The 18,478-nt window shown below is 38.6% G+C and overlaps 1 protein-coding gene across 1 annotated transcript in view; it reads left to right on the top strand.

Moving 5' to 3' along the window:
- Positions 1-17,743, top strand: part of SLC32A1 (solute carrier family 32 member 1) — a 25,879-nt gene extending 8,136 nt beyond the window's left edge. Inside the window, exon 2 of the mRNA XM_044090377.1 lies at positions 15,632-17,743. Coding sequence (XP_043946312.1) covers positions 15,632-16,819 — 1,188 coding nt within the window. The 3' untranslated portion in view covers positions 16,820-17,743. The remainder of the gene's footprint in view (positions 1-15,631) is intronic.
- Positions 17,744-18,478: the final 735 nt, after the last annotated feature.

Here is an 18,478-nt window from a genome sequence, read left to right as displayed (position 1 = left end):
AGCCTGTTGCAAAGACAGGGCAGTCGTTGGGAGATAAATCGATCCTTTCAGCCATACCTCTCAATTGTACAGATTTTCGCAGATTGTCCAGATTTTTGCCTCATTTTTGTTGCCCGTTTCTCATAAAATTGTGTTTTTCTGGCAAATCACTGAGGTTTGAAGTCAGAAAATAATGACATACATTTGAGTTTCAGACTCCATGCTCTTCAGAACAATTCATGTTATTGCAAAACCTGTTATTCTATCAATTTTCTATGCTTGTAAGAACAATATTTAAAACCTGTCGCCATTTTTTTTGGCCTTCGCCCCCCACTATTGATGGCTTTGTCCAGATTTCTTGCTCTAAGGGGTGGAGAGGCATTCCTCCAGCATGTCCTATTCAAGTCGCAGGCCGTATTTAAGTCCTTGGAATGGGTAGCCCTAGATCCATTTGATTTGTTAGGCGCATGGTCACTGTTATTTATTTGCTTGTCAAATATTTTTATTCTTTTGCAGGCGTTTCATTTTTACCTTGTGGGGCACCTCTGAGTTCATCTGATTATGATGAGCACTTAGACGTATTTATTAGTTTATTTCAATGTATTTGTTTTATAGGCACTCTCTTTTAACCTTGAGGGACACCTGTCGTGCTTCTTTATTGTTTTTGCCTCAAAAGTAGCGAAGCAGGACTCGTGACACAGGCAAAGCAGCATAACAAAGCTCATTATTTTTCTCAATCGTGTTGTGATTTGTTCAGTCTTGCTGAATAAAACCTCTTTGTAATGATTTGTAATATCACACTTTGATAGTTGCTGCGCACCACATCGGTGTCGAGTATTATCATCGTTATGATGATGATGATGACGATGATGATTTGCCTTTCCAACAGAAGCATGTACATGTTCAAAAATAAATATGTCGTTTTGGGGAAGGTCTATGGAACGCTGAGGAACCACATCTTGCCCCCTTGAAAATATACTTTGTTTTGGACAGAGACAATTAAGCAGCCCCTTAAAATGAACACGAAGCATATCTAACACAGAAAGATGGGAACACAGTCCCTTAAGGATGGCCAAATGGCCCTTATCAAACATTATAGTCCACATTTAAATAAAGATTCTCGTTTTTGCATGTATTTACAAGATAGATTCATACTCCTTCGTAACTGCTCTCTTGAAACAGATGCTTTTAACGCCACTGTAAATTATTTTGGTATAAGGAGAATTTTATTTATGCAATCTGTCGGACATCAAGGCTACAAACGGGTCACAGAAAATGTGTCCAGTACAGCAGAACTATACGTTTTTCTTGGTTTACCGGTTTATGTTTACAGCAGTTCCCACAAATGAAAGTTGTAGGTCGTTGTTCTTGCTATGTTAGCTTAATCATCAACAGATACATGTAAAAACATTTCATTTTTGAGATCCCCGAACAAAAAAAGAACGCCTTCCTCAGCTTGTAATCTTTAGTCAGAACGCACGCACATGCACGCACACACATTGAATAAATAATTAATAAACCCAACATATGCTTTTATGTACATTTTTATTTATTTAAGTAATTACCATAGGAACTAATAAGATAAGTGAATTCCACCTCAGTACTTACAGATATAACAAACACACACATTGTCCACATAGTTTAACTGTCTGAACAGTTTCCTTTTGCTTTGCCTTACTCAATAAAACCTATGTTATCTGCTTTAACTTAAAACATTTTCAAGATTCTGAGATTGAGGGTTAGCAACATACTTTGAGGACTGATTAATCCTTATACTCAGGCGACAAACATTGAAAGAGGAAAAGAAAAAAACAAAAACAGGCCACAGCTATAACTATGTAAGACATATGGGCCAAAGCTGCCGAAACACATACAATAAATAACATGACAAGAAAAAAATAAGTAGAAATTTGATGACAATGCTTAGTTTCAAACTAAAATTCACAACCCTTCTCATTCCGAATATAGAGTTTCTATCTCTTCTTTCACAATCTAACGTAATCTGAACATGAACTACACTGTTGCAAAAGCTATATTACTGGAGGGCACACATTCTGAGCCAGGTCTATATCACATCGTCGACAAGTTTGAACAATGTAATATCGAACCCAAAAGTTCACAACCGCACAATGACAAACACATCCCTAACAAAAAAAAAAAAAAACATAAACCTTAAACTAAAACTAAAATGGGGCACACCACAACCACCCTACTTAAATATACGAACACAGAGTTTGCAGAAACGTAAGCAACCTCCACCCCAACACAACCCAAATGACACATAGCCCACAAACTCAGTGTGCCACTCAACCACAGCCCATAAGGCATAACAACGTACCCAACACTCTAGTCATAGGTGACTCTATAGTCAGGCACACTGATGTTCCACTCACCAGGCTAAAAAAGGAGAAAGATACTGTCAGCTGCCTGTCAGGTGCCAGGATCTGCCACATAACGCATGCACTCAGGCCACTCCACAGCAAGTAAAAATATGACTCTGTCATAGTCCATGTTGGTGTGAATGACCTGAGACGTACCTCCCTGGACTACATGAAAAGAGACACGGAGGAGCTATCTGATCTTGTAGCCCAGGCAGGTATGACCCTAGCCCTGAGTAGCATCGTGCCATCACCCAGAATGTTACCACAGTACAATGACAAAATGATTTACTTCAACAATTGGCTAAGCTTCTGGTGTCGTTCTAAGGGGATCCAGTATCTGTCTGCCTGGGATGACATGATCGACAAACCACGATGCTTTGCCAGAGATGGCCTGCACCTGTCGCCCTTGGGATTCCGGATATTGGCTAAGGCTCTTGCCATCCCTATAGTGCCTTTTTTAGGCAAGATTCAAATGACAAATTCATCACCGTAACAGGTACAAGCAAGCAAAATCTGAGGGTAATGCTACTTAATGGTAGAAGTCAAAACCTCAAAATGCACTCACTCCAGGCACTCCTTAAAATGGAGAACATCGAATTCTGTGCAGTGACAGAGACCTGGTTCAAGGCTCCGGAGAGCACCCTTGCATTACCATGCTATAATTCATACCACACCTTTCGGCCACCTAACCTGGACCGAAGCACTAAAGGCAGAGGCGTGTCCATATTCATTAATGATATCCACACCTCCAGGCTAGTTCCTCAGCATAATGCATCTGAGATTATCCAAGAGCAACTAACTATGGGCAAGACTGCAATGCAAATTGTAGTTTGCTACAGATCCCCCACCATGCCCCAGGATTCCCACTCCTCATTTCTTAATACATTGGAAAATATTAGGGTACAACCTAACACCCTAATAATGGACGATTTCAACTACCCCACCATTAACTGGGAAAACTACTCATGTACCAACTCTTGTGCTCAATGTTTTCTGGAATTCATAAATTCCAATGCCTTGGATCAACTTATCCACACCCCCACCAGAGGCAGCAATATCCTAGACCTGGTCATTACCAACATGGGCAACAGGTGTTCCACACCAGAGGTCAATTCCTCGTTGGTTAGATCTGACCACAAGCAAATCACCCTAGACATTCACAATCCACCCCCACGTTAGGAAAACCACTGTAAAAAATATCTCCAAAGCCAACTTCATGCTTCTTAAAACAGAATTGGCAAACTTTACAACACCCATGCTGACGGACAATAGAGATTCAACTGCTGAATCCTATACAATTGCACTTTATAAGCACTTACTCGAGTGCATGGATCGTGCAATCCCTAACAGAACCAAGATGTTATCCTCCAAAAAAGGAAGCCAATCTTGTGGTCCCCTGCTATAAACAATTTCTACAACAGAAGAAAGAAACTGTTGCAAAAAAGAGTAAAATCCCATGATTGGAGGAACTCCGTGGTCAGCCTCAGTAAGAAGCTGGGATCCCTCATAAAATCCTCCAAAGCTAGTTATGAAAACAAAATCGCCACTGATTCTAAAGACAACCACAAAGCATTCTATAGCTATGTCAAGAATCTCAATGGCAACACTCAGATCTGCTCTGAGTTACAGCACAATGGCACTAAATATACAGAACCAACTGATATTGCCAACATCCTGACAGATAGGTTCAGTGCTAACTCTACCCCTCTCTCATCCCCTAAAGGGCCCATCTCTATACCGGAAGAATGCAAACTACCTGTAATCACAGCTGCACAGGTAAAAAACACACTCTCTAAAGCCAAAACCACAGCATTCATGGGACCTGACAACATCCCAGGCTGCGTTCTACATGAACTACAGAACGAACTGGCACCCCACCTAAGTACCATGTTCAATCATAGCCTCACCTCAGGCTTTGTGCCCACTGAATGGCACACAGCAACGATTACCCCACTCTACAAAGGGGGAGCCACCACACACCCCCAGGAACTACCGCCCCATTAGCCTGATGAGCCTGGTCTGCAAGGCTATGGAGCGTATCATCATGGAACTTATAAACAATGACATTGGTAATCTCCAAACTCTGGACCCTACCCAGTTCAGATTTGTAAAAGGCAGATATCATGTCTCCTAAACCTGACAGACTTCTTTGAAGCAGTCACCAAAGCCATAGATAAGGGTAAGGTGGTTCATACAGCTTATCTAGATCTTGCCAAGGCTTTCGATACCATCCCCCACTCTGGAATTATAGACAAACTCACTAAACTAGGTATAAATCCCTATGTCGCAAGATGAGTTGCCAACTGGCTCACTGACAGACTCTAACTCCAACTTCAGACCAGTGACAAGTCGAGTACCACAGTGTTCAGTCCTAGGTCCTCTCTTGTTTGGTATCTACTTCTCTGAAGTACAAGCTAACACAGAAGGTCTTTGGCTAACAAAGTTTGCAGATGACTGCAAACTAGGAGCCATAATCAAAACTCCTAACAATGTGGACATCTTACAAAAGGGCCTCACTGAGACAGATGCCTGGTGTCAAAGCCATGGCCTCAAGCTCAATGCCAAAAAGTGCATTGTCATCCCTTTTAGTAAAAACTCTGTACCCATGAACTACCACATAGGTGGTAGTCTACTTAGCACCAAAAGTGTGATAAGAGACCTTGGGACACAGATGGACAGTAGTCTCTCCTTTGATAATCACATCACCACAGTAGTCACGAAATCCTTCTACATGGCACACCTCATCACAAAAGGTTTCTCATCCAGGAAAAAGGAGGTCATTGTTCCCCTCTACTCATCAATCATTAGACCCATTATAGAGTACAACACCCCTTTTGGTATGTACCTCACAAGATATCTACAACAACTGGAAAGGCCACAGAAATACCTCACAAAGAGGATTACTGGCCTCAAACAGATGCCCTACGCAGACCATCTAAAAAAACTCCAGCTTTACTCTGTCGCATATCGCTTATTCAGAGGTGATCTCTGCCTAACATACAAAGCCATGTCAAACCCAGAGCTGTTGGACATGCTCCACATAAAGAAATCCCAATCCCTCCAAGCTACACGCTCTAGGGACCTAAACCTCATCACCACAATAAACAGAACATGCTGGAGGGATAGATTCCTGTCCCAGAGACTTCCCATACTCTAGAACAAACTACCTATCTATATCAAACAAAACTCTTCATTAGCACTCTTCAAGAAAAATCTGATGATGATTGGATGGGAGATAGGAAATTTACCCTGGGGATCACTTCTGTGGCTCTGCTTGACAGGGGCACAGGAAAATAATTTTCTTGGGTACCAAAAGCCAGGGTACCACTTGGCTAGGCTTATATAGGCCCTAGGGCCAATAGCCTAGTACCTACCTATGAACCTATGAACCACAGTGGAGCAAATAGCAAAGCCCAGAAAATGGCCCACAGATTTTTTTTCCTGGGAAAAAAAAAATCAATGTGCCGTGGCTTCTCTATTTTTGCATTTTGGACTTTTTGGTTCGATATTACATCATTTGAACTTATTCCAAAAGACTTACTCTGGTTGTAAGTGACTTATTCAAGTGTAAGGCCTATCTTTGCAGCAAGGTTACAGTGAAATGAATCAGTTACACTGAGAGCAAGTCTTTTGGAATAAGGGCATGTTTACACAGATGTAAGTTACTTACACTCGAGTATTTTTAGAATAGGGCCCTCTGACTTTAGTTGAAGGGAAAAGATACATACTTTGTGACATATTCTATGAAATGCTTCTCACAGACTACACATTGGAAATGCTATTTAAAAAGATTAAATACAATGTGTCATTACACTGATCAGTAAACAGCAATCTGCCGATGCCTCTGGTGATGTTATTAGAAATGGCAAATAAAAATGATAAATTTCACATTTTCAGGATGGCTGTGATACTGAAATGACATGCTTTGCTTCATGCAGAAAGGGGTGTCACACTGCCTCATTGGCCTACAGATACGCAAGCTCCCCAAAAAATAAAGTCATGTAACAAAGGAAAGGCTTGCATCTTCTTTATTTTTAATGGGTTTACATTTTAATAAATTGGCATACATTTCCTTGGCATGTTTTAATTTTTGATATCAGTGCCTTTATACAACAACATCAACAGTGCCTTTATGCAACAAAAATTATAATATTTCTAGAAAAAATGACTACAAACAAGTAAGTTGACATAGTTAAACCAAAAAGAAGGAAGGTGGTAGATATTTAATAATTTTAAAGGGATTTATATCTTTAGAATGGTACTGGAATTAGTTTGAACAATAGCACAGTTAATTAAGCCAATGCATGCAGTATTGCTCAGAAATAGGCAGTAATCTTGATTGATATTAACAAACAAAAGAATGATTAAGAAATTAAAGCATTAGAAATGGCTTAGTAAAAATGTGTCTACAAACAAAGATACTTTGACTCAACTTAAAAGATGACATTGTTCAAAGTTTTCCTCTTATATTAACCATATCTTAGACTGTGACAGAGATGCAGAACTCAGACTCCGTTGGGAGAATACACTTTTAAACAGCTGCCTCATCAGTAAAGCTGTTTAAGCAATAACCCACGGATGGGTGTGGGTAATGCTGGATTTACCCACGGTTGGTGTGATTTGGTCACGAGGGCGAAGCCCAAGTGACCAAACAAAGGCAACCATGGGTAAATCCAGCATTGCCCACACCCAGAAGTGGGTTATTGCTATTATTGCTATTATACAATGACATTATTTAAGAAAAAAAAACTTAACTTTTCTTAAATAATGTAATTCTATAAAGTCTCCATGCTACCCTTCCGCAGGTATCCTGGGGCATTTCTGATGTACTCCGCATGCATAAGAGTTGTGTTCCCACACTTACGCAGTACATCAGTGCTGTGCAGAGGTAGCAACGGAGAAAGGAAGATCTCCATTGCTTTTTAAGTATCTCACTATGTTAAACTCATTTAACATAGTGAGATTAAAGCAACGGAGATCTTCCTTTCTCCATTGCTACCTCTGGACAAGAAAAAAAAATCAGGGGATATACTAATGGAAAAAGTCTGAGCGACCGGACCTTTTTCTGTTAGTATATTTAAGTAATAACTGACGATGTGGTGTGGTATATTGAAGATTTTCCCATGGTTGGCACTGTTTAATCATGAGGGTGAAGCCCGCGTGATTAAATAAAGCAAACCATGGGTAAATCTTCAATATACCACAACCATGGAGTCATTTATTGCTATTATACAATGACATTATTTAAGAAAAAAATACTTACTTTTCTTAAATAATGTCTTTGCATAATGGCGCATTACTGTTCTTCTGCCGGTGGTGGTATACTGCTTCCTTGTGTTGATGTACTGTGCATGCATATGGGGCTTGTGTTCCTATGCATACCCAGTACATCAATGCTTTGAAATGGAAGCAACGGAGAAAAGAAAGTCTCTGTTGCTCTGTTTTTTGTTTTAATTATTGAAAAAAAAAAGAAAAAAAATTTTGGACACTTTATACCAATGGAAAAGAGTTCGGGTGACCGGACCTTTTTCCGTTGGTATATTGTGGGATTTACAATGGGCATGCTGGTCAATCAGCATGCACATTTTGGACTATTAATGGGGGGGGGGTCATTGTATAATCTCGGATTTACAATAGGCATGCTGGTCGGGCTGGCCAATCAGAGTGCCTGTTTTTGAATGTGTAGGACCAGGACATGTTTACAATACTAGAAACATTTCCTCTCTTAATTAGATTTTAGATTTAGAAGGGAAGGACAGAACTGAATGTATATCTTGTTGTCAGATGGAGCACACAACTCTTCATATATTAGAACTGGTCTCTCAGTATCATTTTACTGTCTCTTAACATTACAGAACTTTTCTTTCTAGAACTGTTGTTAAAAACAATTCTATGTAGATTATCTATTACGAGCGCATGCACAGACATACACAGACACACACACAGACACACACACACACACACACACACACACACACACACACACACACACACACACACACACACACACACACGTGTGTGCACCAGTGAGTCTTGTTTTCCCAGTTGTGAGTTGTTCAAGACAACCCAGCCATGGAAAAGATCATAAACTTCAAGCAAAAGGACATTAATTATTTATTTTATTTCTTTACTGGGAAAGTCTGAATGGGCGCAAGTCCCACTTTCAGCACAGACCTGGGGAGAAAAGCTTCACATAAACACATATTTACAATGAACAACAATAAAAATTGAACATTTTAAGCATTACTTTGCAGGTAGTATTGAAAGAATTAGCAAAGACATTCATCATATACTTTAGAAGTTACATTATTTTACATAAGTCAAAAACATGTTGACATGTAATAGCTGAAGATACAAGAGGAATGATAATACACATGGATTCAGTGTATGTATATTGACATTAATGTGTTAGGATGCCACTAGAGCAGGTACAGAAAATGGAGGAGGGATGGTATATCCAGAAATAATCAAGAAAAGACAAGTAGAAAAAGTTCTGATAGTGAAGAAGTTAAAATAAAAGTAGATAGGTAAGATGATGAGGTGGGTAAGGAGGGGTTATTAATAGGAGAAGATTAAAGATATAGGTTAGTTGGAGGAGAGGTGATGGAGAGGGAAGAGAAAGAGACAGGGATAAGAAAGGTGAAAGAGTCAAGGTGATTGATAGAGAGATTAGCAACAGAAGAGAAGCCGAAAGAAAAATGGGTTTAGTCAAGATGGGAGTACAAGCATAGCCATGAGGAAGTTAGGTGTTGTTTTAGGTTGTGTTTGAAATGTGTGGTGTTGTCTTGTTTTAGAGTGAGTGGGATGGAGTTCCAGTACATAATGGGTTGAGCTTTGGTCTTGGTCAGGAGATATTTCAAAGTCAAAGTCAAAGTGAAAGTAACCTTTATTGTCAATCAGATATACACAGCAGTGTAAGCTGAACAAAATTATGTTGCTTTGGTCCCCATGCAAGACATAACAATGAACACATAGTTTGAATGTCAGTAAGACTAATGTACATACAGTAGTAATTAAAATATTAACAACACAATAGATTACCACAACTGGACAGGAAGACATTAGACAATATTATACTAGTAGGTATTGTAAGGCTATTACTTCACATTGTGATTGCTTAGAATATTGTACTTCATCAGTTGTATTATGATATATTCTGATGTTCATATTGCACATGTATGGAGTGGTGACTCACTCCTGACTATTGCACATTCAGGAAGTAATAGTATAAGAAATCAGGCTATCTGTACCAGTTACTGAATCAATTTGCCAGAGTGATTACTATAGATGATACTTCACAGCAAGTGGCATATTGATCTGATTATTCACTGTCATGCCTGGCATTCAAGGTCAGTGAGTCAGTATCTGTTCTGTGAGTGGAAATTCCTAGGAGGAAAGTAGTGTCTGAGGATGTTTTGTAGTGATGCATAGGTGTCAGGCTTGTGTATTATTTTGTAGGCACTAAGCAGTTGGGAGTAGGTAGGGTAATTAGGTAGTATGCGCCAGTGTAAGTGTTTCAGTGTTAGGCAGTGATGTGAATGGTTTGGTAAGTTGGATGAAAACTTTGCTATTTTATTGTAACAAACATCTAGTTTATTTTTTAAGGTGGAGTGAAGGCTACTCAGGATGAGTGCTGCATAGAGAAATGAAAGGAGAAGATAAGGTGTTGCCAAAGTATTCATAAAGTAGTCAGTAACAAAGGCTTTGTTTCTGTAGAGGAAGCCAAACTTTTGGTGAGTTTTCTTGATGGCTTGGGTGATATGCTGATCATATTTTAAGTTATCATCAATTAAGACACTAAGAAGCTTTGTGTTGGAAACTGTTTCAATTGAGGTATTATTTGCTGATGTGATGTTGAAGAATCGCTTCTGTGGTGTCAGAAATTTTGGCAAAAAATAGCATTAATTTATTTTTTTCAGCAATTAAAAGTAGTTGGCAGTCATCTAGCTAGGCCTCAACTGAAGAAAAGGAGTCCAGCATCATCTTGTGAAGTAGAGGTAGACTTGGTGCAGAGCATATGAGCTTGGCGTCATCTGCACATTGTGCTATGGAGGCTTCTTTGGTAGCTTTGTGAAGATTATGAGTCCGTATGCTGAATAGTAAAGGGCCTAAAATAGTTTCCTGAGGTACATCAACATAGACAGAAAAGGGGAGAGATCTTTTTCCATTTTACAACCTGGAGTCTATGGTGAGATATCTTTGGAAACAGCCATGAGATTAATGGAAGAGTCCTATGGAGAACAGTTCATGGAGCAAGCATTGGAGTGAAACTGAAACTGTGTCAAATTGTTTTGATATGTCTAAGAAGAGAGAACATACTTGGTTGCTGGTATTTCTATTAGAGTTTATGATGTCAGTAAAACTGAGCAGAGCAGTAGTGATGTTGTGGTGAGGCCAGAAGCCATGTTGAGTGCTGGAGAGGAGACTAGTACTGTGAAGATGAGAAAGGAGTTGGAAATGAATGCATTTTTCTAGTATTTTGGAGAGTAGAGGTAGAATGCCTATAGACTGATAATCGGTGGATGTTCTCCTTTTTTGTAAAGGTATGATGTACAATCGTTTTCAGCTGGCAGGGATGTATCTTTCTGTAACTGATCAGTTTATAAGTATAGATACAGCATATGCTATGGTATTTGCAGTGATTCTGAGCCATCCTGGTGTCAGGCTGTCAACAGCTGGTATGGAATTTTTAAGTTTTAGGAGGTGTTTTTTGATAGAAGAGGTAGGTACTGGTTGGAGGGAGAAAATATTTAGATGGTGATTAGTGCTGTTTGGGGTAGTGAGCCTGCTGGGTGGTTTGCTGTTAAGGACAGTGTATATGCAATGTGTATTGAATTGGTTATCTAAAGGGACTGAGTGGTTGCTTGTAGTTGGAGAAGGCATTGTAGTTTGGTCTGGGTGTAATAGTCTTTTGACTGTGTTCCAGGAAAGCTTAGAGTCCTGTTGGTGGTTGTCTTGGAGTCTAGAAAAGTATTTAGTTTTGTATGATCTGATTTTTAGTTCAGAAAGGTTCCAAAGTTGCCTAAAATATTGTTATTTTTCTGGTGTTTTGTCAGTAGACTATGCTTTCCAAATTGTATCTCTGTTTAGCATGAGTTGCCTGGTTTCTTTTGTGAGCCTTGGGACTGGGCTGGATTTGGTTCATTTTGATCTGATGGGAGGTAGTTTTTTAGTATGTTAAGGAATGTGCTGTTAAAGTGAATTACAGTGTCAGCTAAGGATAGGTATTTTGGAATATCCCAGTTGAGGTATCTAGTGAGGGTGTTATTGCTGAAGGAGGAGAGTATGTACATTATTCTAGATTATATGTTTATGTGCATGATTAGATTGTCTCACAGCAAAGGTCAGTAGATGGTCACTGATGATGTTGGTTAAGCAGCCAGCAGTGTTCATTTTGTGCAGGGTGGTGGTGAGGATCCAGGCTAATGCAGACACCCTATTACTGTATTTTTCTATTCAAGTAGCAGTAGTGATAATTTGGGTAAAACCAAATACATTGATGGAGGTTGTGGGAGAGTCTGGGTTGATAAGTAGATTGTCCATATTAAAGTGACCTATGATGATGGCTTCCTTGTTGCTGTTATGAGAGATTCAGGACAGGATTTTTTCTAGTAATGGGTTGTTGTTCCCAAGAGGAATATAGATGGCAGTGATGCATATGCTCTTGTGCTTGTTGAGTTGTAGGAAAGAGATCATTTCAGCTTTGGGAAAGTTGAGGTGGCCGAGGGGTAGGAAACGATTTCAAGGTTTTTTTTATATATCTTAGTTACCCCACCAGCTTTCTTATACTGTCTGTCATTTCCATTGATGGTATAGCCTGGGGGGAGAGTTTCCTGGTCTTTAGAACCTGGTTTTAGCCAGTTTTCTGTGGTTATCAGTATATCAGGGAGGTGTATGAGGCTATATAGGCATGCAACTGGGTTAGTTTATTGTAGATGCTCGTGATATGTATTTATTACCTTGGTTAAGTGGAAGAGGGGTACCAGAGGCAGCTGAGGTTGTAGAGGTGCAAGTGTGTAGAGAAGGACCAGGATTAGTATGTATATCACCATCAAGAGAAAGCTTAGATAAGTGGTGTGTATAGTGAGATCATTATTCATATATATAAATATATATATATATATATATATATATATATATATATATATATATATATATATATACATATACGTATATATACATATACATAGGGGTTCATAGGTTCATAGGGGTTTATAGGTTAGTATTATGAACCCCTATGAACCTATGAATCCCTATGTATATGTATATATACATACATATACATAGGGGTTCATAGGTTCATAGGGGTTCATAGTACTAGGATACATAGGGGTTCATAGGTTCATAGGGGTTCATAGTACTAACCTATGAACCATTATGAACCTATGAACCCCTATGTGTGTATATATATATATATATATATATATATATATATATATATATATATATATATATATATATATATATATATATAGTTTTCACCTTTAAATTATCTGTGCATAGTGTGGGTTCTTTATGTGTTCTTTTTGGTGTATTTCTAATTCAAAATTATGGGATGTGATAGAGTATAGGCTGGGTGCTATAGCAGGGTGAGATGGAGATGGTTTAGAATTATGGTATAGTAGTCTGTAGGTGGCAGTGAGGATGGGTAACAATCGAGTAAGGTAAGATGTGGCATGGGAAAGAAGACACAGTAGAAGCAGAAGTAGCAGATGAAAGGGTAGCATAATATCATTTAGCAGAGAAAAGTAAGTTTTTAGAATTTAATAAGGAGTGATCAGTAAAATAAAGTAAAGTATTGTTTTTTAAATTGAGAACATTCTTAGATGTTTATTGCCTTTTAGCTTGTATGCATGCCAAACTGGCTCCCCAGATTTAATTAAGGTATTGTTGTTTAAAGTGAGGACATTTTTAGATGTTTATTGTCTTTTAACTAGTACACATGATAAATTGTCTCCCCAGCTTATGCAGCATACTTACCACAATGTTCCTACTCATAGTAGGTGCAAGTAAATGTTTTCACCAGGGAGGAGAGCATGACCCAAGTAGCCATATAACTCTCAATTGCATACCCAAGCTGTGTTAGCAATGAATCTAAAAGAACACATTTATGGGAAAAAAAGACAAATGTGTTATAAATTAAAGCACTTCTTACCAATGGTTGTGCGAAGGAATGTCCTTTGGTGGGGGTTGTCCTGTTTAATTTTTAAGATACCTTTCAACTTTGAAGACAATCTTCAACAAAAGATATTCACTGACTGGGTAATATTGACTGGATAATAGTTCTTCATTTTTGTTACATCTCCAACAAGCTGATAGTTGATAATCCTTTCCAAAGACAACATCAAAGGTGAACATTGAATTTTGGCAGTCATATTAAATTGAGTGAAGAAACAGTCATCCAGTCCCATCTGTCATGGCACTTCCTTCTGGAGAATCTCCCTGGTCCTTCTTACAGTTCATTCCCTGACCTCTTTCTAATTTTCAGCTGTATACGTATCTCTTTCATTTACAAACAGGTGGACCATTCTCCATAGACATCAACTATGTAGTTGCACTAAACCTCTAAATCTCCTCTAGCAATAATGTGAGCTTTATTTAAATGCAAAAGTCAAAATGTTTATACTCATTTGTTTACTTCCCTTACCGTCTTTTTGTTATAATCCATTATAAGCATACACACTCCAGTGATATATGCAACTGCAAATAAAGAAAAATTCAATGATTTCATTATAAACATATATTTAACATCAAAGTCCATTTAAATAGCCCTTACCACCTTTCTTGTATATCACCTTTACATGTCCAGGTGGGCCAGATCCCATACTCTCTCATAGTGCCCCCTAAAGCTGCTGTCCTTTGCTGCTTCCCTATTCTACTGTAAGTATCTCTCCCACCACCTCCTGCTTTTTGCAATGTCTTTTAAACCAGCATACTATCAAGCCTGTCTCAATCCAACCGTCCTAGCTTTTCCCCAGTCCCCCTCCTATCTTAAACAATCTGACATCTCTGGCCTTCCAGTTTACCCTCCACTCTTTTCAACACCCCTTTGCCTTGTTCTAGAACATTGATTTCTGTGCATTTCCACCACATATCACCACCCATCCCTGTCTACCCTGCACAGTTAGTCGCACTGCTCAGCCTGTGACTTATTTCCAGGGGGGTCCTGAAGTGATGCCCATGCCAACTGTGGGCACCTTGGCCAGGGTATTAGAAAAAATCAATAAATGCAATAGAGTCTTAAACATTTATCTGAGTTTTCCATAACTCAGAAAAGACAGGACTTACATGTAACACTTAATCCAAAAGTTGACACCTCAAGAGTGTAGTGTCAACCCTCTCCATACTGCAGTGTCATTACTAGAATTTGAGTCCAAGTACCTAATGTGAAAATAGAACACAATGCCTTCTGATCCTCTTGTCATCAACAAGCTAAAGTGTTGCCTGTTGGACCATTTTCACTGAGCACTTTTTACACATTTGTTGATTCACACTAGTATGATTGTGTTTTCATCGACATTTTATTAATCTTAAACTTATTGAAATGATTTACATAAACATTTTCTGTTTATAAAAATTTTATTTTAGTAAATGTTTCTGCCAACCAGCTAAAGGTGTAAACCAGTATTATGGTTTTCAGTCAGTTATACAACAGCTACACTAAAAAAAAAAATTAGCATAGTAAAAAAGACAATTAAAATTAATAAAATAAATGACAGCCTATAAACCCAATGAAACAAGCTTTAAAGTATTTCTATGGTGTGTGTGTGTGTGAGGGGTGTGTGTGTGTGTGTGTGTGTGGGGGGGGGGGTTGGAGGAGATGCAATGCAGCACCAAACTGCAATTTCCTACCACATAATATCCCCAAATAATGTCCACAATTAATTAGTTAACTTGTGCTAGATATAAGTTATTTGACATGTAGATTAATTATTCGATAAAAAATGAACTGCCGAAGTGTTTGACATTTCAAGATGCCTGAAGTTTATTTATACAAATTGTTATGTATTCATTTGTCAAAAGTGTGCAGCATTTGTAAATGTCAGACGTTTATTTTTTACGATTGTAGTTATTCATATTTCACTGAGGTGTTGGATTGTGTTGTTTTAAAATCCAAAGGGATACTGGGAACATATTATCAGATGTAGATCTGTGCAAAAATAAGAACATTTTCAAAGAGATCTAATCATCTTTACAAAGTTTACTATTGCACTATTTCTTGTACTTGTTTATTTTTTTCCCAAATATGTACCTCTGTGTTTGTCTTTCAGGGAATGTTTGTCCTTGGTTTACCTTATGCTATTCTCCACGGTGGATACCTGGGACTCTTTCTAATCATTTTTGCTGCTGTGGTGTGCTGCTATACAGGAAAAATCTTAATTGCCTGCCTTTACGAAGAAAACGAAGATGGCGACGTGGTCCGTGTAAGGGATTCCTACGTGGACATCGCAAATGCTTGTGGTGGTACCAGATTCCCGAAACTTGGTGGTCGAGTGGTGAACGTCGCACAGCTGATCGAGCTAGTGATGACTTGTATCTTGTATGTCGTGGTTAGTGGTAACCTGATGTACAACAGCTTCCCCAACTTGCCCGTTTCTCAGAAGTCCTGGTCAATCATTGCCACCGCAGTACTTCTGCCTTGTGCATTCCTCAAGAACCTCAAAGCGGTGTCGAAGTTCAGCTTGCTATGCACCCTGGCCCACTTTGTCATTAATATATTGGTGATAGCCTACTGTTTGTCCAGAGCCCGAGACTGGGCTTGGGATAAAGTTAAATTCTACATCGACGTCAAAAAATTTCCAATTTCTATTGGCATTATCGTCTTCAGCTACACTTCCCAGATTTTTCTGCCGTCCCTGGAAGGTAATATGCAAAGCCCAAAGGAGTTTCATTGCATGATGAACTGGACACATATAGCAGCTTGCATCCTCAAAGGACTTTTTGCCCTCGTCGCCTATCTAACATGGGCAGATGAAACAAAAGAAGTCATAACTGATAACCTTCCTCCCACCATCAGGGCAGTAGTCAACATATTTTTAGTAGCCAAAGCCCTACTGTCTTACCCCCTGCCATTTTTTGCTGCGGTGGAAGTCTTGGAGAGGTCTCTCTTTCAAGATGGAAACCGGGCTTTTTTCCCAAACTGCTATGGGGGTGATGGGAGGTTGAAATCCTGGGGATTGTCCCTCAGATGTGCCCTGGTGGTTTTAACGTTGCTGATGGCAATTTATGTTCCCCATTTTGCCCTCCTTATGGGTCTTACGGGAAGCTTGACAGGTGCAGGTCTCTGTTTTTTGCTCCCAAGCATTTTCCACCTCATACTTTTGTGGCGAAAACTTCAGTGGCACCAGGTCTTTTTTGATGTAGCTATTTTTGTCATAGGTTCCATTTGTAGTGTTTCTGGTTTCATACATTCTCTGGAAGGCCTAATAGAGGCTTTCAGAACCAACTCAGAAGATTAGGAAGGAAATGACTGTAATAATGCAAATTATATTTTCACATCAACATATTTAAGTTATAACACAGTTTCAAAATTTGAGGGGTTTTATTTCCATCAGCAAACTTCCTGAACTTGATAATGTTGTGCAGTGGGTAAACTGAATGAGGTGTCTACCTTACAAGCAACTGTATTTTGTTTTTTCACTGATTTAATACACGCAGTCATGATTTTATGCAGTGTGTTTTACAGGTGCCAGCATGAGCAATTGCTAATGCATTTACGAAACACAACCCTTTGCTTTGGTTTGGTACTCGACGATCCCCAAATTAATGTGCACATTAATAGACGCATTTCCGAGCAAAGGGGATTTTGAAACCGAAACGAAATGTCAAACATCAATTAATAAATGATGTTTAACATCATTTAGTAAATTTGCATATTTATACACCAACAGAAATATATTTTAAATCAGTGACAAATACAAAACAATACAAGGCGGTGAGGTCAGTTGTTTGCGAACTCTTAGAGAGATGGGGAGACTCAGTCTTGGTTGAGTTACTGTATCCACATCTTGCAGTAGCTCATTATCGCCTTTTGAAGTAAATGACTGGGGAAAAAAACGTCAGGTATGTAACAGGCTCTTTTTTCAGCCTTATCGTGCAAAAAAGCAAGCAAACCGTTTCCCTTTCTGACAGAAGGTGCGTTTGGGTTTAGATAAAATTCAAGAGGTGCATTTGTTATTGAGGAACGCTTGGAAAGGAAATGGAAGTGTCCAGGAATAAACTCCTGCTCTGTGCAATCTACCAGATATGTGGACATGTCTCAAATGTATGTGTGATGTAACTGTGGTTTTAAAAGATGGAATGTATATCAAAGATAATTTATCTTTAAAATATATTGTGGTTAAATCATTATACCGAACAATAAAATTAAAAAAAATCTTTCAGTGACTTGTTTTATTCATTATAAGCTATACCTCCAAATATAATTATTTTTATTATGTTTTTTGCTAATTCAGAATTTCCAAACCCTCTCCAATTCTAAGCCATTAAATCAGTCATAATCATTGCGCCTAAAACTGATACTGTTTTTAATTGCAGAGGCACTTGAAGACTTTGTTTTTTTGTGGATTCTTATTTTATTCTAATAACTAGATACATTTAGATATTCGTTCATGTTCGCATACAATGTGAAAAAAATGTAATTCTCACATAAACAAAGGAAAAGAACAACAGTGGGCAGGAACAAGAGAGAATAATACAAGTTAAAAATAGTTAACCATTTTTCGAAGAATATAGGTAATCTAGTTTCAGTCTACAGAAACACTCCTGGGATAAGACTGAAATCAGAATTATAATTGGTTTAATTTCTTAATGACTGGTTTGCATTGAAGTGCCACAACGTTGGGGCGGATGGATGTCCTGGGCCGCATGGAAACGCACGCAAATAAATCAACCAGATAACGTAATATAGATGCGATACGTGGCAAAATGCTGCATTTGTAGGATTGTTTAGCCTATTAGGAAGCTCGACAAAATATTCTTTCTTTTTTTTACCATTAAATATTCCATTTGAGCGCTGTGTGGATTTGGGCATAGCCGTGACTTCAGTGTATATCCACCTTACCTATTCAAGGGTGAAACAATTTATGAACACAAGACTGTAACAAATCAACGAAACT

This window comes from Protopterus annectens, chromosome 12.part0 (assembly GCF_019279795.1).
Source record: "Protopterus annectens isolate FY-2018-M chromosome 12.part0, PAN1.0, whole genome shotgun sequence".
Taxonomy (NCBI): Eukaryota; Metazoa; Chordata; order Ceratodontiformes; family Protopteridae; genus Protopterus; species Protopterus annectens.
Note: the sequence above shows the minus strand (reverse complement) of the source record. Positions and strands in the feature narration are given on the sequence as shown.